General features: G+C 35.4%; 1 protein-coding gene across 6 annotated transcripts in view; it reads left to right on the top strand.

The window, feature by feature from the left end:
* Window positions 1-25865, top strand: part of LOC120413114 (phosphatidylinositol 3,4,5-trisphosphate 3-phosphatase and dual-specificity protein phosphatase PTEN) — a 146135-nt gene that overhangs the window by 16297 nt on the left and 103973 nt on the right. For 5 of the 6 annotated variants that reach the window (XM_039573823.2, XM_039573821.2, XM_039573825.2 and 2 more), the window contains one exon: window positions 16476-17888. In XM_039573823.2, coding sequence (XP_039429757.1) covers window positions 17780-17888 — 109 coding nt within the window. In that variant the 5' untranslated portion in view covers window positions 16476-17779. The remainder of the gene's footprint in view (window positions 1-16475; window positions 17889-25865) is intronic. The other variant, XM_039573822.2, reaches the window with a different exon arrangement.

Raw genomic sequence — 25865 nt, forward strand, 5'->3', positions numbered from 1 at the left:
TTCTTAAATTCTTAAATTCTTAAATTCTTAAATTCTTAAATTCTTAAATTCTTAAATTCTTAAATTCTTAAATTCTTAAATTCTTAAATTCTTAAATTCTTAAATTCTTAAATTCTTAAATTCTTAAATTCTTAAATTCTTAAATTCTTAAATTCTTAAATTCTTAAATTCTTAAATTCTTAAATTCTTAAATTCTTAAATTCTTAAATTCTTAAATTCTTAAATTCTTAAATTCTTAAATTCTTAAATTCTTAAATTCTTAAATTCTTAAATTCTTAAATTCTTAAATTCTTAAATTCTTAAATTCTTAAATTCTTAAATTCTTAAATTCTTAAATTCTTAAATTCTTAAATTCTTAAATTCTTAAATTCTTAAATTCTTAAATTCTTAAATTCTTAAATTCTTAAATTCTTAAATTCTTAAATTCTTAAATTCTTAAATTCTTAAATTCTTAAATTCTTAAATTCTTAAATTCTTAAATTCTTAAATTCTTAAATTCTTAAATTCTTAAATTCTTAAATTCTTAAATTCTTAAATTCTTAAATTCTTAAATTCTTAAATTCTTAAATTCTTAAGTTCTTAAATTCTTAAATTCCTAAATTCTTAAATTCTTAAATTCTTAAATTCTTAAATTCTTAAATTCTTAAATTCTTAAATTCTTAAATTCTTAAATTCTTAAATTCTTAAATTCTTAAATTCTTAAATTCTTAAATTCTTAAATTCTTAAATTCTTAAATTCTTAAATTCTTAAATTCTTAAATTCTTAAATTCTTAAATTCTTGAATGCCACAATTTTTGAAGTCATATTTTATGTTAGAGATTTTGAAATTATGAGAAAAAAATATTTTAAATATCGGAAATTAAATGTTTCAGTGAAATTTTAGCGAGGATTTTGGATTTAAAACTGTAATCAAAATTCCTAGATTTTGAATTTGTTGACTTTCGAAATTAAAATTTTATCATATTAAAATATTAGATTTTGATTTATTTTTGAGCTTATATTTTTGAAGTTAAATTTTAGGTTTTTGAGTATTGTATTTTCTATTTTGAAGATGTTTTTTTCATGACCCTTGCCTTGGCCGGTTTTTTTTTTTTAATGGATTTATTGCTTTCATTCGTTTGGAGCCTTTAAACATAAAACGAGTTTTTTTTATCAAATACTTTCTGAATTAGTTTTTCTTCATTAAAAAATAAAATTTCTTAAATGTTGGTCGCGATATTTTTTTATATGTCGCGGATTTCGCGCGGTTTCGGATTATAGGTCGGCGCGGATTTGGCGCGGATTTTTTTTCGACTCTCCCGTAACAACCCTGCAAGTGACAATAGCTTCAGACAGAGTTGCCAGGCCTTCAAGCTTTTATAATCGTGTTGAAGGCTTTTCGATTACCAATCTAACGAAAGGGTGAGTTTCTATACAAACAATAGATTTCCGTCCTCAAAAAAGTACACCAATATAACTTAAGTGGTCATAACTTTAAACGAGGTTGCCATCTCTTCAAGTGAGTCACAGCATTATAGAGATGGAAGATTTAATGTATGTTCAAGGAAACAATTTGGGATTTTGCGAGATACATATACAATACTTGGGATACATAATTTGCCCTACGACACGAATAAAAAGTATTTTTATGAACATTGCAACTCTTCATAAACACACAATGCTTACAAAACTCAACAAAGAACTTCATTCCCATATTTCAATGAGTTGTTTGATCACAGATAAAATTCAGAAACTTGTGGTAGGTTCTTTCGAGAGCCAAACCTCCAAGTCTTCTCAAGTGTGTGTCTTGTCTGGTCCACTTGCCGGGTGAGCGTCATACGTCAAAAACCACCCGTCAGTCAGTCGGCCAGCCAGCCAGCCAGACTCGCAAGAGCCGCGAATTACACTTCACTTGAAGCTTCTCGGCGCACCCCTCGAACATTCGAGTAGCTGCCCTGGCCGGGCTGGTGATGATGGTGGAGTGTGGAAGATCCAAGAAAACGGCCCGTTCCTCGCTCTTCTCTTCTTCATCGCAAATCCAAATTCGACGGATTGATGGATCGGTTGGACAGACAGACGCGAACCGGCCGGCCTGGCGGACTCGTGGCTAAGCTGACCTTGACATTGGAACGAAAGTCAGCTCTTGCTCTGTTGTTCGGTCTTCTTCGCCGTCGTGCCTCTATCCGCAGATCATCTACTGCTGCTCGATACTTGACAAGATCCGAATCTCTGAACTAAAGGCAATGGAGAAGTGAGTCCGGAGGTGGTTGTGTCTGTGCTGAAGAGGGGGAGACTCTATTTTTGGCCAGCTGATGATGTAGGCCGCCGGTCGATGAGCAGCACGTCGCTGACTTTGCAGGTTCTCCGGTAATTGCAATATAAATTTCACGATTCCTCAATATTTTAAGCAAGTTATACCGGCAGGATGTACCAGTCGAGAAACACCACACTTTCCGTTCTTCTACAAGTGGCTCCCTCATTTGCACCTCCCCAAACCCTCAAGTTTGGATTAAGTTGCACCCAGGTGACCGCCCTAGGCTGAACCAGTTCTCGGTGCTCAATTTACGTCAAAGTGTGGTGAAAGTGCGGCCAGCCGCGCCACCGAGTATCGGATTTCCTTTGGCCGAAGAGAGAGAGATAATGAGATTCACTTGGGAAATTCCCAAATTGAAAAAAAAAAAAACACCTCGCCGACAACCGGTTGAAGCCTCAGAAATTGAAGGACTGCTCGTCGGTTGCCGAGTGCAGTTTTGGGCACTTTTGACGGTTTACTGACAGCTGCTGCTGTGGCAATTCGGTTGCAGTTTTCATGGGCGGATGAATTTAAGGGGGGGAGAACACGCGCGTCAATCTCCGTGTTTGAGCCGGGCAGCACACTAATTAGCTGTCGACTGGTCCAATTGATTTCTGATGGAGTTTCGTGCCACCATCCTGCGGGTGATGTGGCCAGGATGTGATTTTGCGATCGACGCGGGAACATTTTTGTTTTGCACTTGGCAGAGTTACAGATGGATGGACAGTTTAGAAACAAATTAATAAAATTACACACGTCGAAGTATGTTACAAAAAGTGTCAGCCCTGGTCGCTGGACTGGATGGCAACCGCAAATTCCACTTTAGACCGGGCACTACGCATCTGTTAGTGCACTTCAAAGCTGTTGGATGCATCGCGATGTGAAATATCTGCGGTTAACCGCGAAAACGTTTTAAAGTGTACTTAAAAGAAGAAATAAGCCTTTTAGAAGATTTTGAATGAAAACATTTTGCTAGAAAAAGAAAAAAATTCTATCGGGAAACATAAGAAACTCATTTTAGATTTTAGATGTACGAGGAATCGAATGGTGATACTGTCTTTAGTGGCATATGACGGAAAGTGGTCCAATTCACATTCTAATAAAAAAATGTTTTAAAAATAAATTTTACGCCAGTCAAGTTGTTTGCAATCATTATTTCGAAAATAAAATCAAAGTATTAATTCATACGTGCGGTACTGTTCATTGGAATATTACAAAAAATCAAAATATTTATATAATCAGTTCAAACATTTTTATCTCTCGCACTATCCCACTTTAAATGGTTTTTAGTTAATCAGACTTTTAATTACATTACAATTTTAAGATTTTTGATTTTTTGACCTCTGATTTTTTCAGCAGTATAAAGCAAGGGGAAAAGAGGCATTTTTTTCCTCTTCACAGCAACCAAAGAAGTTGTTGTCTTCTTATTCCAAAATTGACAAACTTACGGACCCAATCCTGCAACAATTAGATTATAAAAAAGGCAAATTTTGTTGTAAATCGCTTAGAAGACAGTACTTTAGGGGATGAATAAAAAATTATATCGATAGTTCCCGTAGTTTCGAAAATGCTAAAATATCTGTAATAAAAATCTTGATGCAAAAGCTCTGGTTGATGTGCACCGTTAATTTGTTCTCATAAATTATGATTATTTCGCATTCGTATGGAGATAAATCTCATTAAATCTCAAATAAATCTCATCTCATAAATCATGATAATTTTCAAATGTATAAACTCAAGGTACACAGCTTAAAAAGTAGTAATCCAGCTGCATGTAAAAGGCGTGGGTGTAAAATAAATATTGCATTATTTTATGCAATTTTATGTGATTTTACACCCTGAAATATGTAGCCCATCAGTATGGGAAACCTACTTGACCGAAATGTCAAGCTCATATATGCGTTTATCCTTCAAGCTTTTCATCGGTCTCATGGCCGAGTGGGCTAAGTTGCCATTCCTAACTGTTGGTGCTGGGTTTGAATCACGTCGGTTGCAATTTTTTTTTTGTGTTTGCAAAATTTGTACATGCAGTGTGCAATACTAAGTGTTTATTTTGACGAAGGTGATGTGCATGCTTTTGCATGCGATATTATTGGAAAAAATAAATTAAATGGGGCCTAGAAAAACTGCCATCATTGGTTTATAATTAGTGGGTCACCAATGAATTTTGTAAAATATTTCGATATTAGGGCTTACATTGCAACAAACTTATGGGTGCACATTAGTGCGTCCATCCCGGGAATTCCTGGGACAAAATTCCCGGGTATCTTTAAAATTTGTCCCGGGAATTCCCGAAATTGAAAAAAATTAAAATTTGGTCTGGAAATTCGCGGCGAAATCAAAGATTTGGTTGTGGAAAGATATAACAAGTTGAATACTTAGGCTGGTACACATATTTTTTTTTTTCTAAATCGGCCCGAAAAATCAGCGGCAAAAAAAACTTTTTAAAAAAAATTCAAAATTTTAATTGAAACTCAAATGCAATCAGCTGAAATCAATTGAATATTCATTCCCTGCGTTTTGAATCATTTTTAGCATGTTTGGCTTTGATTTTTTTTTTTTAATTTTCGATTTAAAGTACCGCACTATTTTTTCACTTAAATTTTTGTTCTCGTCAAATCTTAAATTTTTTTTAAACTTATGATTGCAAAACAACTGACTTAATGTAAAATGCATTTCAAAACGTTTGCTTCATTCAAATGTTGAATGCATGCCTTGATATCTTTTTTATATTTTTTTAGGAAACTTAACAAAACAATTAGTACACCGATTTCCAAATATTCTGTAGACTGTGGTCCCGATTTTCCTCAGTTGGCGGTAGATTTTATGACTGTTTCAAAAATTTCCCGGGATTCCGGGAATTCCCGGGATTCCGGGAATTCCCGGGATTACAAAAATATTTCTCCCGTTTCCCGAGAAATACAAAACCCGGGAAAATTGGAGCCCTAGTGCACATCAACGAAGGAAGTTGTTGTCTTCTTATTCCAAAATTGTCAAACTTACGGACCCAATCCCGCATCAACGTTATTGCAAAAAAGTCAAACTTTGTTGTAAATTACTTTGTGGACAGTACATTAGGGGGATGAATCAAACAAAAAAATCGATATTGCCCGTATTTTTGAAGATACTAAAATGTCTGTAACAAAATTTTGGGTGCAAAAGCTCAGGTTGATGTGCACCGTTATATCAGTTTATTTCGCCCTTTTGATACGTTTGTCGTGACTTGCAATCTTAACAAAATCAGAGAGGTATGAAAATTTCACAGAGGTTTCTTTAGTTTCCAAGATATCGTCGATTTAAAAATGAGGGCTTATTGGGTAGCACATAGAAATATAAGTTTTCACTTTGTTTAATTATTCGAAATGTCATATCTCGGGTCTTTTTGTAGCACGTTGTTACAGTCATCACGACCTCCGATACATTTTGTTTGCAAAAAGCGCACAGGACCTATCTCAGTTACCAAAGGTTGGATCGACAATATCAAAATAAGGAAATTGTTGAGAATTTTATCTGCCACTTGAATTTTTTTTTTCAGAGATGGACGCTATTTTTTTCATATATTATCAAACATCATTTTTTTCGTGAAATTGAACTTGGAAATGGTTATAACTTGGAAACGGTGCTACTAATCACAATCGGCGATTGACCACAACCAGGTAATGTTTACATTTTCCCAATCAATCAGGGATGGGGATTTTTACGACATAGTTGTCGCTACAATAGAGAAGAAAATCGTGACGTCAGAAATGAACTCAAATCACTCAAAGTTCATTTTGTGAGTGACTTTAACATTTTGGCCTAGTTTGACAGCTACCTTGTCCCCAGTTTTTTGTGGGAGAGAAAAGGAGGCGAATACTTTATGAAAATCATACCTGTCAAAATCGGCCGAATAGAAAGTGGGGACACGAGAAACTGAGAACCCAGCGATATTCTGTCAAAAAATTGAGCACCTCCAAGATCTTACAGATAAGGCGCTTACAATCTCTACTTCTTCCATAGGTTTTGTCAAAAAATGAACACCTTCCATTTAAACGCTTGGTAAATTTTGAGTGACCATCTGTGAGTGGCATTGCATTTTGAGTGCCTTGTCCTCACTTTCTACACCCTTACCAAAAATCATGATTTTTTGAGTTCCATATCCCACTTTTCATACGAATTTTTCAGTTCAACCCATATAACCATTTTTATGGTTGTAGTACCTGAACTCAAAAAATCGTATGAAAAGTGGGATTTGGAACTCAAAAAATCATGATTTTTGGTAAGGGTGTATTAGGCACTTTATTCTCCTCTATCGGGGCACTAAACTTTGACAAGTATTTCGAGGCACTCACCAAAAGTTGTCATATCTCTTTCTTAAGGATCTCTAATTTTAAGAACCGAATTTATCTTGAAATCAGGTTGATAGAAAATTATTCAAATGTTTAGTATATCTAAAAACAAAAAAAGGAAATAGTTTCATCATACTACACGGCAGATTTCTTAATGTTTGTCTCTTCAAACAAAAAATTTGAACAGAAATTGAAACTCATCCATGTTTTTCACCCTTCACATCACGCTCGTGTTTTTCTTCCAGACAAATTTCAAGGAGTGCCTTCCTCCGTAATGCTCCTCAAGCCGAAACTCACCCACATTTATCCTCGATGACTTTGGAATTTCTCCCTGCTGCGGCGTCACTTCCTCCCTCACTTCTACTCTTTTGTTTGCCACCATCATCATCGTAATCCTTGCTCACACCCTCCCGCCCAGCGAGACGATTCGCATAGCCTCAAAAGGTGTGTGTTTGTTGAAAGGATACGTGTGAAAACAAGTGTTTATGACGTTTGCATGTGCCGCTTTCTGTCTAAAGCATAAATATTTTCGAACCTGGGTCCTGTCGCGTCAGGAGTTTGAGGTGTGACTGCTGCGCGGAGTCGATAAATGGCGTCGTATCTCGCGCGCCCTGGACGTTACTACTGGTCTAACCTCACTTTCTTTCACCCCCGCCCTCGACAAACGTTAGGTTATGTTACACAACACAAGGCGTCGTCGCTGCCGGCCGGTATCATAGTTGGTATAATTTATGCCTCCCTTGCCACACTTGCTTCAGGGGGTCTCGAGGGTCTGTTGTTGTCGCCGCCGCCGTGGATAGTTGTCCTTGAACGGGTGAATGCGTCACGTGTGTGTGGATAACCCATTGGACGGAGGCCCGTCGAGCTAGATTACTATCAACTTGGACGGTGGTGGGGCGAGGTGGATCCATATGGCAAACGAGACTTGTTCTGAACTCTACTCTGAGCGTTCATGATTTACCTATTGAAGAAGCGTCTTCGATTTCAGGCGGCACCTTTGAGGTGGATTCACTTTGACACTCTGATAGTAAGCTGGTTGATCAGAACGGGTATGTACAATAAGATCCGCGTTACTCCGAGTGGAATGCAGAGCACAGTGTAAAAATCATTGCAGATTTCAATGTAGAGTTCTGCGTAGTGTAGTGTAGTGTAGAAATTTTACAATTTACAATCAATTGAACAAGTTTTTGTCTTCTCCCCTGAAGTTGGGCTATAGTACTGCTCGCAAAATGTTTTTTTTTTCAGCCAAAAAAAAATTAAACTCGAAGTCAAAATTACAACATTTTAACGCATAAAAAGACATGGAAAATACGTTATACAGCAGTGAAGTCGGTTAGCAATCATTAGTTTTCAAAAAATTGACGAAAATATTCGCTTAAATTTTCATGTTATTACAGTTTTAAAGAAAAAAGTTGATATTGTCTCGTTTTCGTTATGTTTCCGGTTTTGCGTGCGGCGCGTCGAAAAATTCAATTTTTGATGCTAAAAAAAATCATATTTCCGAATCGCAATTCGCAATCGCAATTTTTGAATCTGCTATGTAAAACATTACAAGGAAAAAAATTGGTTCAGCCGTTCTGGAGATATGATTTTTGTTGAAAATGTGGTTTTTGCGAAAATCGACGAAAAACGTCATTTTTCGGGCCACCCTATTTCGGATAGAAGCACCTTATTCACCAAATAAAAAAAAAGCGTTTTACTTCCATGCCAAATTTGAGCCAAATGGTAGCACTTTTGAATGAACTATTTGAACTGTTATTTGATAGAAAATTGTTTTTATTTCATAAAAACATACTTTAACTGAATTACTTTTGTTTAAAAATAAAGTTGAAATTCAGCAAAACGATCAACCTTATCTGATCAAAAACAACGAATGAAAAACAAAACTCACAAACACTATCACTTGAAATCATGTAAGATTCTATTATGCAAGTTTTTTTTTTAAATAATGTTATCATAAAATCGAGAGGATACACAACCTCACAAAATGTATTATTCAAAAAAGTTGCTTAGGTTTCAAAGATTTCACACAAATTTCACATTTCATTTAATTTTCCAAAAAACTATTCTTATGGTTAACAAAACTTAAACAAACCGGAATCTTTTACAAAATTTCTTTGACAAAAAATAAAAAGCAGCTCATGATTGAATCAATCCCAGAACTCGATGAAATTCTTCAAAAAATCATTTTTAATTTTTCATTCTCTGCTTATGTTTGAAATGATGTAAAAACTTCTGTTTAAAGAAAGAAACTATAGCTTATTTTCAAAAACAAACACAAACATATTTTTCAAAACTAAAAAGAAAAACTGCTTGCGTTTCAAATGATTCAGAAATTCCGAAGAATTGATTAAAAAAACCTATTTTAAAGAACTGCTTATGTTTTAGAATTTGCAGCAGCTTATAAAACCTCAAATTTTAATTGTTTATGGTTTTATTTTTTTCCTTGTTTAGGAAATAATTTTGAGCAACTTTCGTTATACGGAAAACTTTACTTCTCTTATTTTTTTCTCTAGTATAATTTTTTTTATTTGCATTTATTATGTTTGGTTTCTGTTTTCTGTTGATAGTATTTGGCTTCTATCACCTCATATCATAATTTTTTGTTTTTTCATTTTACAGCAACTTTTTTTTTTTTTTCTATTTTTCAGCAAAAGAATGATACGATTTTTACTTAAATTGTAGAAAAATGCGTGGAGGCATAGTCTAGAAAATTACAAAAAAGATATTTACGTACTTATTTTTACAAAACATGTAACAAATGTGAATGAAACACAGCCAAACTTAACCCCAGAAAAATGTATTTTTTTAACATTGGCCAAATTAACATAACACAAGTCAAACCTTCAACCCTAAAATTTTCATAAAAATTTAAAGAGTTCTTCAGTCGAATGCTTTTAAAAGATTAAAAATTTGTTGAAACATGGATTTTTGGCGAATTTTTAGATCCAGCCCGCTTAGAGGCAGGATTGGGTTGTAAAAAGTTAACAATATAAAAAAATAAAAAAAATCGAAATACAAAATTAACTCGGAAAAAACACAGCTTGTCGTAACATCTAATTTATTCAAAAAACATTGCTAGCAGGGATGTTAAAATATCAAAATATCAGCTCTCAGCAACTACAATTATCCCGCCTGAATATTCATGCCTCAAATACAACTGCTCTTCTCTCCTCATTGAAACTCTCAGCGCCGAACATAGCCGAACACGTTTTCGTGTTTACCCACTCGCGATTGACTTTTTCCCTTTCTCTCTCATTCTCGCTTCCACGATCATCTTACCGCAACAGCGTTTAACCACAAAAGTCGCCACAAAACCAAATTTGCAAACGCAGTTTAACGGGACGTCATGCGTGGTCGGCTCCTAATCGCCATCTCACGTTCTTTCATTGCAGTTTTCGGAGAGATTGAGAGACGGCCGCTATACTCTCGGATATTTTTCTTGCAGAGATAATCTATTGATAGCTTTTCTATCACTCTTTTGCAACACTGATTGCTAGACACTTTTCAAGATGAAAACTGAGGAAAAAACAGTGTTTTTACATAAAAAAAAACAAATTTAAATATTTCACAAGAAATTAAAAAAATATTGTAAAAATTGATGTTCTAAAGAAATTGCCAGATAAAAATTAATGTATTTGGTAAAAAATAAAAAGTAAAAAGGTTTTCTATCCCATCATCATCCATTTTCAAATCCCATTGATTTATTCAGCTGTTTGTCGTGATCGGGCTATTTTGCCGCATGTCGATTTTGGGCCAAATTGTGCATCTTTCATCCTCACAGTTCCCTAAAACTCGATTCCATGCAATGTTGTCAATCTTCATAAGAAAGTTGTTGGGATCTGATCGTACAGAGATACCTTTTTTTACGCGATGCCTAACGTTTTTCTAATTTGTCGATTTGTCTGTAATGACGCAAATTTTTTTGCAATGCATTAAAAGCAAATTGTAGGTTTTGTTCAGATCTACAAAACGCATTTTAAAGATTGCAAAAAATATAGTGCGGTTTAAGAGAAATCGACGAAACAAAAGGCGTAACGCCACCTCCTCAAAAGAGGTTTCACTGTACTATCTTTTCACACCATTCAAGTGTGACAATTGGTCAAAGGGAATTTAGTCAGAGGACATTTTGTCACATGTCCGACCATTACTACCCAGACTCTATTATACGAAGGCCTCGAAAATATTATAAGCGATAATCGAATCACGAACAAAAAAACATCTTTCAGTCCATTTCTCAGCTTAGGATAGTAACTGTATTTACAAGTAATGTTAAACCAACGAAATACATGAAATGTTTTGGAGTCTCAATACATTCCCTTGTCCAGTGTGCAACTCACTCAAACTTTCCAACCTAGAATGTTAGCTGTGTGAGTGTGAGTCTGCGGGTCAAAAAAACAAGTGTCCAAAATAAAGAAAAACGAAGAGAGAAAAAACAACAGGAAACGATTCTCCCTGACTCCAACCCGGAGATTCCGCACCCTTGCGCCCGTAGCCTTGAAGTGCGCAACCCCGGGGATGGTTCAAACCTCCATCAGGTAAAACTTCTTTCTCAGTTTTTTTTCCTCTGCGTGTGTTCACGGTTTCGGGGTCGAAATTTCTGCTCGGCCACACTCATCCCCTTGCTGCCCTTGCACGGTTCGAAATTACTTAAAACCCATAAATTTACGCAACTTCTAATTAAACATCATCATCATTATGGCGGTGGTGGTTCGAGGGAAGGTGGTTCGAAAAAGAGGTTGAACAAACCCCGAACACGAGAGATGAGTCTGCTGAAAGATGGTTTCAGAAGAATGAAAAAAAGGATGTGCGTAATGTGAACGCCTAGAGTTGGGGAAGAGTTGTGGTTGAAGAAGAAATTTACTGGACTGGGTTGAGATTTCTTCCCATAAACTATTAACAACTTAAGATGAGTTGAAAATGAATCATATGAAAGGGTTGCCAAATCTTCTATTTGTATGACTCATCTAAAGGGTCTTCAAATTACCAATCTACGATGTTTAAGAAGAGATTGTTATTTTTCTTAAGAAATAATTGTTATTTTTTGGAAGTGCTCGTAACTCTAGGCAGGGTTGCCAGAATTTTATTTTCTCTTCCATACTAGAGACATGTGTCTGCTCTCATCATGGGTCTCACACATTCACAAAACAATTGCCATCCGTCCCAAAATCCCACATCTGAACATCTTTCTCTCTCTCCATCATCGACATTTATCGCCCGGGCTGACATTTGGTCGTGAGACGTTGAGACGTGCAAGTGCAGCGATGCAAGAGGACGCGGCTGTAATTTTTCGCAACATTTAATATTTCGGGGAACGAAAAAAAAATGAATGATGTTCGGAGACTAGCAAAAAAAAATAACAGAAAAAGAAGAAGAAGAAATAATTCAAGAATGGAACAGTCTCTCCTCCTCATTATTGTCGGTTTCATTGAAGGTTAGGCAGTGAATTTTTCCGACCGTAAAATAAAAGACTAATGGGTTTGGGAGTGACGACGACGACGACGAGGTGACACTTTGCCAAATTGATTCTAGGAATGATACACGGGTGACGGGGGATGTCTAGGAGCGAACTTTTTTATTATGTAAAGTTTTGTAAATTGTGCTGAAATTCGTATCCAGGGGATTTAATGAGTGTGTTTAAAAAACGTCATTAAAAATATCGTTCGTAATGAGGTTAATCATCCATTTTCACAGACATTAACCTTAATCTCAAATTAGGTCAGACAAAGCAGCTAAAATATTTCATTTTATACGATTAAAAACATCTGTAAACAGAAGTTCCCCACGAAAATAGCACGATTCAGCAAAGTTGCATCTATCACCAACAAAAATTTTAGTACCTACACAAAGAATCGGTCAATGCTAAAAATTTCATGTTATCGCAGTTTTAGTAAAAAAAGGTTGAGTCCCGTTTCTGCTCGTCAAAAAATCGTGTTTTTATTTTCAAAAAATAGTATCTTAAAATCTTGTAAATAAAAATCCACCATTTAAGGATATGTTATGTAAAATTATTCGAGTAATCCGATAAACATTTTATCAAATGTAGGCTTTTTGGTCCAGAGATATTTATTTAAAATAAGTTTTTTTTTGCGAAAATTTTTGGAAAGACCAAATTTTGGACAACCCTAACACGATGGAAGTCACCCTAAGGGCCAAACAAAAAATGCGGGTCTAATTACGGCCAAAGAACTATATACAAAACTGTAAAAATGAGTCTTAAAATGTGAAATTTATGTATATTTTCGCTCTCCCTCTTGATATGGATCAGGGCTGAAAAAAACAATTTCATTAACCCTTTCAGGCCTGATGGGTCATATATGACCCAAATATCAAAATTTTCAAAACTAGCCTATAATTTTCGTATGGTCAAAAGAATCATTTTTCCATCATCAACTGATTTTTTTTTTTTTGAAAATATAGGCCTGAAAGTTTTTTAAAAAATAATAGGCAGGTACAAATTTTATTTCAATTTTTTTGTCTCCCCCCCTCTTCAAAGTTGGCCCGAAAAATCAGGGGGCAAAAAAAAATTTTTTTTAAGCTTTTGAAGTTTCAATGTAAATTTAAGTGAAATTAGCTGAAATCAATTTAAAATGCATTCCCTTGCGTTCAGAATCATTTTTAGCATGTTTGGGTTGATTTAAAAATCTATTGTTTTTTTGAAAATTTTCGATCATAAGTATTGAAAGAAGTTTTTTTTTCGTTGAAATTTTTGTTTTCGTCAAATCTTACATTTTTTGAAGACTAATGATTGCAAAACAACTTAACTGAACTGGTGTAAAATGAAATTTAAAACACCCCCTATGTCTATGTCTCCAAACAATTTTGGGGGCTGGTCTTACAAAATGTATATAAATTTATGAAATTCTGTATCTTGAAAAGATTTTTAAAACACCCCCTATGTCTATGTCTCCAAACAATTTTGGGGGCTGGTCTTACAAAATGTATATAAATTTATGAAATTCTGTATCTTGAAAAGAGATTTTCTGATCGATTTGGTGTCTTCGGCAAAGTTTTAGGTTAGGATTAGGACTTTTCAGAAAAAATGGTGCACAGATTTTTGTATGATTTGGTCTAACATATGAATGAAAGAAGATTATCTACTTTTAGATCTTTTCAAAAGTTAGGCTTAATTTAATATTTAAAGTATTGTTATTGAAAAGATCAGAAAATTTCGCAAATGTTTCAATTATTAACATTGAAAATCGGACCAATAGTTTCCGAGATATCGTTAGTTGAAAATTATTAGATAAATTAATTTTCACCTGAAAAAAAATCATGTCGGTAAAAAACCCAAAATAATCGTTTTTTTACCTAAAAGTAGAGCGTCCAATTTCCCGTCCCGGGAAAAAAATTCCCGAGAATTCCCGGGATTTCCAGAAAAAATATGTTTCCCGAGATTTAAGCAAAAGGACACATTTTCTATACTTTTTGGAACCATTTTTTTAGATGCTCAGAGAAAAATAAATGAAGATGATTTTGTTCAATTAAATTTATTTTATAGCTCATATACAATTAATCAGATTATCAGACACTTTGATATCTGATAATATTAATTTTTGAAGCTACGGGAAAATTAAGTAAGCTTTTTCAAGAATATTTGGAGTTATTTCATAAAAAAATATATTAAATTGAGAATTTTTACGTTTTTGTTTACCATGATCTAATGAGTTGAAAATCAAATTGGTATCTTAACATTTTTAAAATAGTTTTGTGCAAGAAGAATTATTTCAATTCGTTAAATACCTGGTATACAAGAAATTACAATATGTAGTAAAAGAAAAATGGAGCACTGGTGTAACAATGGGTGTTAGAAGGTTAAATATCAAAACATGTAAGACTGATTGTGACATGATGTTAATTCCAAATATTTGAAAACATTGAGTTGTTTGTTTTTTGTCATGAAAAACATAATTTCTGCATGTTTTTTTTAACTTTTTGTATCAAACCACGCTCTCTTTTACTGGTCACAGAGGCAAGAAAATAATTTGTATGATTGTGGAGTATGGATTCATTTTAGGGGAAATTCTCGTAGGTTTCGCAGGTTAAGCACTCGCTCCTAACTCCATCCAATTTGCTATTTTTTTCTATTTAAACAACTAATTTTGCAAAACTTTTAAAAGTAACTTGCTTGCTCACTTCTTATTGAGCTATTTATCACTCTATTTCAGTTGAAATCGTCTTCAATGAGTTGTAATTGAACGTCAAAGTGCTGACCTGCCAACATAAGAGGTACGACGGAATTAGATGCTGTTTCACTACTCACTGTTTAGTTACCTTGATAAAAAAAATAAATGACATTATTTTTGATTTATTGTACTATTGGAGCTTATAAAATAAGAAAAAAAAAAAACATTTTCTTGCAGTTTTTTGATTTTTTACATGCAGTTAAGCTGTTAATTGATCTTCACACTTGTTTTAGCCTTTCAGTCGCTGTTCTAAACAACTTAGTTGCAGCAGAACCAAGATCAAAACAATTTTCAATAAATTTAAATTTCCCGGGAATTCCCGGGAAATTGGTTGAAAATTTCCCGTTTCCCGGGAAATTTGTAACCCCGGGAAATTGGACGCTCTACCTAAGAGTAGCTATTATTTGAAAACGATACATTTTTTCAATGATTGGAAAAAAATCGTGCTGGTTTTTAAAGTTTGCAATAATTAGCAAAACATTGATTTATTCTCAATTTTTTTTTTGTGAAATTAGGTTTTATTCTGAAAAAATCCGATTCATGTGTTTATTTTCCAGTTAAATGGTTAAATGGTAATTAATAACTAAATAAAAATTGAAACTTCCACAAGGCTTCGTCCATAAAGTATGTCATGCATAAATTAGCAAAAAAATATATTTTATTTTTTTGTAATTTAGGTTGTGTGAGAGATAGCAAAAAATATTACATACTTATATTGAATTAAAAAGGAGACTGAGTGGTAACGCTTCCGCCTCGTATGCGGCAGATCGGGGTTCAAATCCCGGCTCAGACCAACACAAATCCCTTCAGGATTCGATTGCTTAGCAAAGAGAAGGTATTGTTTCATCACAAGCTGGACCTCATCAGACACCTTAGGGAGGCGACCTATGAAATGTAAACATTTGGTATGACCCCTAAATTACGTTAAAGTGATTTATTTTTTTAATCCAAGATGGCAGCCAAAATAGCGGTGATAAAGTATTGAAAAAATCAAGCAAAACAATGTAAATGGGCCAAAGCCGAAGTATAAACAAACAGTCTGTCCTGCTTACGTCAGTGGATGTTTGCATTACAAACGAGCAGGACAGACTCTTTGTTTACAATTCGGCCTTGGCCCATTTAAATTGTTTTGCTTGAAATGCATTTTGTAATTTTATAGGACGTCAATCAACTAAAATGTGTTTAGATTATCAGAAGTCCCATAAAACCTTCGGAAAATCGAAACTTCGGATTATCGAGGCTTCGGATAATGGAGTCGGGCTGTATTTGAATTTCGGTACTTTGAATTTTCGCTCTCTGGTTGATTCTAGATGGGTTATTAATTTCAGATATTCTAGGTTTATAGATAAATTAACTTTGACTAATCTCTAACCAAGATTTATGTTCGTCTTGTACTAGACCATGAATTAGCTTCTTAGTTTATTTGATTGACATAATGATACTCAATTGAATAACCTCCCAGGATTACACCAGAAACCATAACCTAATGCCGATATCCACTGTTTAATGCCCGCAAGTTGCGAAACATTACCAAAGTACAGTAATCAATAAAACTGCTCTCTCCCTCCCTCTCTTGCTGTCTCCTCCAATCGTCATCGCATCTCATCGGTCCTCCTTCATCGCTCATCCATCAGCTGATTCCAGCAATTAATGATCTCTCTTCTCTCCGCTTCTCTTCCTCATTACAGCAGCGCCTGATACTCGTCGGCGTCGTCGTCGTCACCGCCGGTTCGCTATAATTAAAATGTCAATATCCAGTTGACATGAGGAGTTACGATCGACTTCGGCAACATCGGCACAACAGTAGCAGCAGCAGCATCAGCGAACGAAACAAGTTTTCAGCAGCAGGTCTCGCGCTGCGAATTGGGTCTCCGTGAACCCATTGACTGGTTGGGCGGTTTGGTTGGGACGAGAAGGGGTTCGTGAGGTTGTAAGACCGGTTGCTGGCAGAACTTGGATCGAAGGATCTCTCCAGCAGAACTTCCAGCACGAGGAAGGAAGGAGAGGAGCGCGCGCGCCTGCTGCAACAAGTCCGGCCCGTGAAGACCGGCTCGCGGTCTACAAGTGCTTGTACGGCGCTGCGTTGAGCGTGTATTGGTGAAGAGAGAGAACAGTGTTGGGTTGGTGTTTGTGAGGGTAACAGTGCAGCGAATACAGTGTGAAGAAGAGAGTGAGAGCGTGCGAGAACGTGAGAGGAGAGAACGTGGTGTTGAAGAAGCTCCTGCTGGCCGCAGCTATGAGAAACCGGTGGTTCAGTTCAGTATTCTCCGGCACGCTGCAAAGTTGCTTGTACCTCCTCCAAGTCGTCGGCGTGTGAGTAGTGTAGAGGAGGAGGTTGGTGTATGTGTGCACGCGCACCCCGGTGAGTGTGTGATGGTGTGGGCATGTTAGAGAAACCTGAATGGCTAATAAGAAACACCGCCGCGGTCGCCGTCGCTGTCGAGGTGCAAAAGTGAAGCTGTTCTATTGTCAGGGAAGACGGGATTTGCAGTGTCCGTAGCAGCAGCAGCAGCAGTAGCAGTAGAAGTAGCAGCAGTGTCGAGTCCAGTCTCTCGAGTGCTTAGTGGAGTTATGACGGGGAGAGTTCACAGGAAGATACCGTTCAGCTACTACGCGTAAAGTAGCGCAAAGGAAGCTACAAGAAACTCGCTCCGCGATTGCCATTCCGATAAGAAGAGTTCGGTTCGAGTCGGTGAAGAGATCCTCTCCAGTGGTGTGTTCGATTCAGCATTCGATGCGTTCGAACCAAGAAGTGCAAGAGTGTTCAAGGATCAACGAAAGAAGCAAGTGTGTGATATAGAAAATCTCTAGAAGACGACCACTGAGCTTGGCCAGCGGCCAGCAGTGGATTCGATTGTGTGTATTCCCACCGAGAATCACCATAAAAAAAGTATCAAGAGTGTGCCATTGTGGGAAGATATCCAGAAGTTCAATTGCAGCAAAGTGTCGACGGTGTTCGGAAGAAGGAAGAAACGGTGGGAAGCTGGTGTGTATGGCCAGCAGCAGTCTGTCGGCGACAAAAATGACCAACCCGATTCGGGGGCTCGTCAGCAAGCGGCGCATTCGGTACACCCAGGATGGGTTCGATCTGGATCTCACATGTAAGTGTCGTCCCGCTTCCAAAGCCGCCGAGATTAGTTAGGGACTCGTCGTTAATTTGTGCGTCACGAAGTGGCACAGTTTGCACAAAAAAAAAAAAAGTTTGCAGTGTTGGGTGTGCGTTATCAATCAACCGTGTCTTTTTTTTTGTTTTGTTTGTATGGGTCGTGGCCGGCCAGTATAGTGACCCCTTGCAAAAATTAATACGCGTTTGATAAGTGGTGTATGGGGCACTGGGGGCGATGTGGGGTTTGGTGGACTGGGAAAAATTTCAGTAAGAGTAGAGGACCTTGAAAAGGGGTATACAAGCCTTCTTACATGAGAACTATGATTTGAAAGCCTCAGAAGAAGATGCTAAAGTGCAGTGGAACGTAGGAATGATTGGAAAGTTACAAGTTTGGACATTCGTTTCATGACTACTAAGCCGAGAAACAACCTGAAAAAGATTATAACATACACGGTATTTAGGATAGTTCAAAGAGGACGCTTTGCGATTTACTTCTTCATAAAATACCTTTCCTGAATGGAGAAGACTGCAGTACAGAAAATACATCCTCCTTTTCGAACCCGAACCCCAGATTTGGCAGTCTGGGACGCTAATCAGTCGGCCATCAGAAGGTTAGCACTCTAGAAGTGGAGATGGAGTTTAAGTGCAAAAGTGGGAAATGCTGAGTTTTTGCCTAGAAGTAGCCGGCATCCTTTTTCGCCCAGCAAAATGAAATCGGTAAAGTAGTCGATTTCGTTGGAGGAAAAGTGGACAACGTCATCCCCTTATTGATCTGCAGTGATAAACCATGTCATCTTCTGATATAAAAAACGCGTCAATCCTTGAAGTACCTGAGGGGATTGAAAGTCTTAAGATAAATCGAGGATCCTTCTGGTGCTTGGTTCTATGATAAGGTGGGGCCAGACAATGACCAACGACCGTGAAAACAACCGCCCGGTTCTCTGCCATTCCAAAATGGGATGTTAGAGGCAACACGAGGGCTATCACCACCTAATACTCGGGACTGAGATAAGTTGTATCAGCATAACCCTATGCTATACTTTCTCATAATTTCACTGCCGGTCAGCGGGCTTTGCTTGCGAAGCAAATACGTAACTCAGACTTTCGAAAACAGAAAAATCTTTTGGATCATCAACCCTCCAGTACATAAATAAAATAGATAATGTTTAAATTTCAACCAGTATTATTGAAATTTTATCGAGCTGAAATCGGCTGTTTCTTGTTGTCCTCAATTTTATGTTTTTATGAAAATATTTTAAGCTGCTGCAACCCATTTCAGCTCTATGAAATCGTCCGATTTTTATCGTTTGTGATTTTTGATTTGGGTTTAACTTTGTGAGAGCCTTCTCTATAACCAAAGAAGCCATTCTGTGTCATTGGTTTACCCAATCGGCTGGACATACCAAATTGGTGTGTAAATATTCAAAAATCTGTATCTTTTGACGGAATTATCTGATTTGTAGGGTTAGTGAAATTTCACGATTTCGCGGACAGCGTGAAATCCGCGAAATTTGGCTTTTTCCGCGAAATCCCGTGAAATTTTATGTTTGTGTGAAAATTTAATGATTTTTCTCAAAATAATTTATCAAACTCATAAATGAATAAAATAATCTTATCAACTACTGTAGTATTAAGCAAGTGAATACCCTGGTTTAATTACTATTATAGCGTTAGTGATTTTTGACGATTTCGTGGACGGCGTGAAATTCGTGAAATTTATCAAATTACTTAAATCATTTTTTCAATAACAACTTAATAAATATTTCATCCAAAAAGATTATTCAATTAAATTTTATTAGTTTTCAATTTAAAAGCTTGAATATATATGTATATGAAGTTGATATGAACCATTTGAAGAAATGTTTAGATTTTTGAGTTTTTTTTTAGAAACTAACTAAATTTAGTAATATATTCGCTGTATTAAAAATTTTACTGCTATTTTATGAGAAAGGTATAGTTTTGAAAGACATTAAAAAAATCCAGCTTTGTTTTATTCAAAATAAATGAAGTGTATTTTTTATCTTTGGAATCACATTTTTAAAACATAGGTATCATTTTTTTTAGGCCTGTTTAATTTTAACGACATTTGTTTATTTGGGTGGATGATTCCAGTGAAAGTTAAAAAATACTAGTTTTTAGTTTTTTTTTCTCATCTTCTATATATATATAAAATTTCGACGGTTTTGTTCGAATGCGAATCAATTCAACACGGAACGTCGGATCGAGGTGCTCTTTGTTGCGTTGGGTTCGTATAAATCCAAGGAAAGTTCTTTCGCCAAAAAGTTACACTTTTGGCCACTCTGGAAGCGATTCCGGAAAATCTGCAGATTGTATGGGAAAAGTTACGTAAAATCAAATTTTGTTCACAGGAGGCTAAATAAGCAAAAAAGTTTAAAAAAAGTCAACAAACGAAAAAAAAAGGCAGAACGAAGTTTGTCGGGTAAGGCTTGTTTACAATGAAAATTTCAATTTTGTTGAAAATTATATTATTTTTGCAAATTTATTTTTTATAAAGTGAGCTAGAACCCTTAAAAAATATGTTTCATGGGCTAAATGTCACAGAAAATTCAATTTATTTTACTAATTTTGACTGGACAAGATTTTTAAATCATGTCTTGATATAAAATTCAATAAAATGTAAAATGATATAACAGAGGCAAATTAGCGAAACATTTTAGCTTTATTAGTCGAATATTAAAAGAGCAGTTCAATAAATGGGAATACGCGTGCCCTACATTTTGTGTTTAGCCCATCCATAAACAAGGAGGATTTTTTTTGAAAATTAGGAGAATTTTTTTGTGTTGCATTCAAATTTAGTGAAGATTTTTAGTATTTTTATTTATTTATTGAAGAATAATATATAATGAAGCATAAAAAGTAGTTTCTGTGATTTAAACATAGGATTTTTTGAATTATTTTAACATTTTTTTAGTTCCGCGAAATTTGCGTGAAATTTGGTGTTTTGAAATTGAGGTCCCCGTGAAATTTGCAATTTTCGAGCGTGAAAAATCACTAAGCCTACTGATTTGGTATCTTCGGCAAAGTTGTAGGTGTGTATAAGGATTTTTTTTTAGAAAAAAAGAACACATAACAAAAAATATAATTTTTATATAAGCTTTTATCACAATTAAACAATTTTCAAAAATCCATGTTCAAAATGAAATCAAACTATCCACTTTAACGACCCCCAGGTCTTTTGTGGTCTCTTTTGCAAGTTTCTGCTCGAACCAAGGAGTCCGAAGGCTTGAATGAGGAGAGCAACCAAACCTATTTTTACTCCAAGGAACCTTCCACCCCAGGGTTCAAACTGACGACCTTTGGATTGCGTGTCCAACCGCCGCCAGCGATTCCACCGGAATCCATGTTACTAATTTTAAAAATTTGCCTGTATTTTTTGAGATAGTGATTCTAAATCGGGCCAAACTAGTCTAGAAGAAGGATGAAAAACGATGTTTTAGGGGACAAAATCCGCAACTTGTGAGCCAAAGAGATGTACGGATTCAAGTTGTGCAGCCAATTAATGATTTTTTGAAAAAAAAAATAGAAACCATCTTGCACAGAAAACCGTTTTGAATGTAAAATCGAATTTGAAATTTATAAATTGCATAATTTTCAATTTATAGTTATTTAAATTCTGATTTATGGTTATTAAAGATTTTTTTTAAATTAAAGTATCCATCTTTTTCCATTTCTGAAAGTGTTTTTTTCGATTAGTTGAACAAATTCTCCATAATTTTTATCTTTTCGACTTTTAAAAATCGGACAATTAGTGGAATTTCTCATATTTTTGGCAAGTTAAGGATTCGGTCCTAATTCCATCCAACTACACGGAGAAAAAAGAGTTCCCAAAATCGTGAACAAGCGTTCATGAAAATGGGAACCTCGAACAAAGTGTTCAAATCCCATGGTACGATTTTGAAAAACGTACCATGAAATTTGAACACTTTGTTCGTGGTTCCCATTTTCATGAACGTTTGTTCACGATTTTGGGAACTCTTTTTTCTCCGTGTAGCTGTTTCTATAATAAACTATATAATAAAATTATATTGCAAAACTTTCGATTGAAAATTGCTTAGTCATATTGAGCTATTTCTTACTCGTTTTCAGTTGAACATGTCTCTGATGAGCTGTAATTTAACGTCTAAGTTTTGATTATACTTGATATTTGAAGAGGTCGAAAAATCCATGTTAAGCAATATGAACTAGATTCTAAAATTAAAAAAAAATCTAAATGATCAGAAAATTTTAAAATATTTCGTTGTTTGCATTGAAAATTTGACTCTTTTCTTTAGAAAATTAAGGCTAAATGGATGACATTTCTCCACGGCTCAAATGTTGCAGGTTTTTGTCCCCAAAAGCATATCGAAATATTTCTTAAATCGAAAATACATATTTTAAGGATTCAAGTTTTAGTGATTTAAAGTCAAATAAAAAAAAGGATTTATGTACCTATTTTTCTGAAAAGTCCTAATCCTAATTAAGAACTTTCCGAAGCCACCAAATTGATCAGAAAATTTTGAAGTTGATCGTCGTTGATCATGGCCGTTCAAGGTCACCAGCGCCAGATACGAACAACGAAACAAAAAGAAACAACAAAAGTAAGTATTTTTTGTAATTGTCTGCTCTACAACTTCGAAAAACATCGTTACACTCTAAAAAAAACGCTGCAATGTTAGAAAAAACTATTTTTTTTATTCGGAATGAAAAAAAAATACACTGTCTAGGTTATTGCAGATTGCAGATGCAAATTTTTTGAAACTGTTTTGGTATTTTTTTCGATGGAAAATAAGTTGTTTTTTTTCGTAATTCTGAGTACGTCATCAATAGAGGGTGACGAGCGGGAATTCCCGGGAAAAATTTCCCGGGAAATCGACCATTTTTGGACCTCTCGATTCCCGGGAAATTTGGTCGAGAGTCCCGGGAAATTTTATACTTATAAATATCGAACTAAAATGTTATAAACTAATCAGAAAAACATTCGAAAAATTCGAAATGGATGTTAACTTGTCGAATGTTCCAATAACTATAATTGAGAGAAGCTCGAACAATGTAAGCCCTAAAATTTACCTTAAAGCATACTTAGCAGTTACATCCCAGAAACGAAAGCCCGTTTCAAAAAGTTCAAAACCCATATTCTCTCTCGAGCATAGCAATTTCATTTTTGATGTAAATAAGTCATTTGGTGTTTCGCATCAACCTTAATATTAGGATATATTGTGGAAGAAAAATCTCTGGCTATTTGTAAAGATTGCCTTAATCTTTGTTAAGGTCCACAAATTGTGAACAATCGGGTTTTCCTGATAAATGTAAATATTTCTTCAATGAATATTTTCAGTTTACCTTAAAAAAAAACAATTTCAATTTGTTGTTTTGAGTTGTTATTTGTTATATTGCAAAAATCCCGATACTGGGAAGTAATATATTTGCTATTTTTTTACTTTACAAAAATCTTATAACAAGCTTGTGCAACTTTTGAAAAATCACTCTGTGCGAATTAAGACTCGTAAACATTTAAACTACAATTTTGAGTCCCTAAAAGCGCAAAAAATGATCTTGTATTTGCAGATTCAGAAAAAAATCTAAAGGTTGAAATAGTTCCTTGAAATAATGAGGCTACTTAAATTAACTTTTTTTTTAAATAAGTATGAATGAATTGTAACTGAATTCATTAACACTGGAACGCCCAACGCATGTCCAACTTACACGGACGCCCAAGCCTCCCAAAAAAGTTGGAACGGTAACTTCAATTCGCTGGTTCTCGGGCATAACTCAACCAATCGGACGGTTCTTGTTTCCAGGGATTTGTAAGAATGTCTAGATGATCCTAAAATTTTGCAGAACTTGATTTGAACAAATCTGTAATTTCTGCGACCGAAAACATCGTTCCAACTTTTTTAAAACGACAGCCTACGCGGAATTTTTGGCGAATTTTTTTTTTAACGCGAAAAAAAAGTGGGAACGATGTGTTTGATCGCAAAAATTACAGATTTGATCAAATTGAGTTCTGCAAAGTTCAAGGTTCATCCTGACAAATCACTGGAAAAAAGAATTGTCTTGATTGGGTGAGTTACGCCCGAGAACCAGCGAGTTGAAGTTGACGTTCCAACTTTTTTGGAGCCTTGGGTGTTGGAATGTTAAAAAAAAAACAAATTTATGACCTTTCCTTTTAAAAATTGTTAGCAGTTTTGGCATAATCAAAAAAAAAAAAAGCTCCCGGGACCCGGGAATTCCCGGGAAATGGCCAAATTCAACTCTCGATTCCCGGGAAATTCAAAATCTCGAGAATCGTCACCCTCTAGTCATCAAATCGGGCGTCCAATTCTACATAAAGTCGCAAAAAAGTTTCAAAATGTCAAAGCGATCTGAAATAAAAATTTCTCGTGATTTTTGACAATAATTGGGAGTGCCATACATAAATCATTAGATAGCTTTAAAAAAAAACATTCTTAGTCCCATTTAACTCCATTTTTCATCTCAAAACGAAATCCCCCTTTCTTGTTCTATTGTCGACAAACCAAAAACTGCCAACTTCTTCGGAAAGCGAGGCGCGGTAGACGCGATACGCGACGGGAAGGTTCTTGGCACGCATCAAGGTCTGATCTTGCTCGTCGACGTCGTCGTTCGTGTTACGTTTGTACGTCCGTCCGTCCGTCTGTCCATTCATCTTCGAGCGATTTCTTCCACCGAATGACCCACATCAGCATCCCTAGTCTGCTCCCTGCTCGTTCAACATTTCCAAGAAGTGCAAAAAAGTGTGCAACAAAGTGCCACAATGCACTACAATGTATATCTGCTGAAACCGGCTCTCGCCGCAATCAATCTTTATTTCGAGGAAGTTTTGGCGAGGAGGGCCGCCGCCGACATGTGAAGTGTGTGGTTTTGCAGTCTGCGCGATCATGACGATGCTGCCGGTGATGTGAGGTTGATCCTAATTACAGCACGCGACTCAGCGAATGTCAGTGCAAGCGAGTTGGAGGAATGCGCGCGCTGATATGGTTTCGGGAGGAAATTTGCAGGGCGTGTTTTTTTTTTAGTTTGAAGAGTGATTTATTCTGACAGTGTACCTATTGGTATTTGGTTCACGGAAAAATGGGCAAGCCAGAATGTAGCGTTGTAGAAATTGTTTGAAAATAAATAAAATTTCCTAATTGTTTTTTCTTTTTTTAATTTGTTTTTTTTTATATACATTTTGGAGACTGTCGAACAAAAGCGCTATGAAAATATTCGAAAATCTGTTTCTCGAAAAAGAATTTCTCGATCGATTTGGTAACTTCGGCAAAGTTATAAAAAAAGTTACAGGAATATCTTAAATAAAAATGGTTACGCTCTTATTAAAATAAAACCCACATTCACAAAAACAAAACAAAAATATTTTGGTCCGATTTTCAATGATAAAAAATAAAACATTCGTGAAATTTTCCGATCTTTTCGAAAACAATATTTTAATTATTTAATCAAGACTAACATTTCAAAAGGTCGTAATATTCAATAGTTTGCCCTTTTTAGTCTTGATTCAAAAAAATGAAAATATTGTTTTCGAAGAGATCGGACAATTTCACGAATGTTTCATGTTTTAACACTGAAAATCGGACCATTAGTTGCTGAGATGTCGACATTAGAAAATTGTGGGTTGTTTGGGTGAGTCTTAAAAAACTTAAATTTTCCTTTTTCTTTTTCTTCAAGCCACTGTATCTCAGCAACCCGAAGTCTAATCTTCAATGTCTCTTAGACAATTTTATAGCAAATTTTTTGAACTTAAGAAAAAAATTGTTTAGAAATGGTCAGTCATGGGCACGTTTTTTTTTAATCGTTAAACTCAAGATTGTTAACGATAAAATTATCAAGGTTTGATAACGATTATCTATCAAATTCGTTATTCCGATAATTCTATCGGCGATAATTTAATCGACGATAACGGGCAATAAATGATATTCAATATGTTTCTAAAACTGACTAAAATCAAACAAATATG

Source organism: Culex pipiens, chromosome 2, assembly GCF_016801865.2.
Source record: "Culex pipiens pallens isolate TS chromosome 2, TS_CPP_V2, whole genome shotgun sequence".
NCBI classification, from domain to species: Eukaryota; Metazoa; Arthropoda; class Insecta; order Diptera; family Culicidae; genus Culex; species Culex pipiens.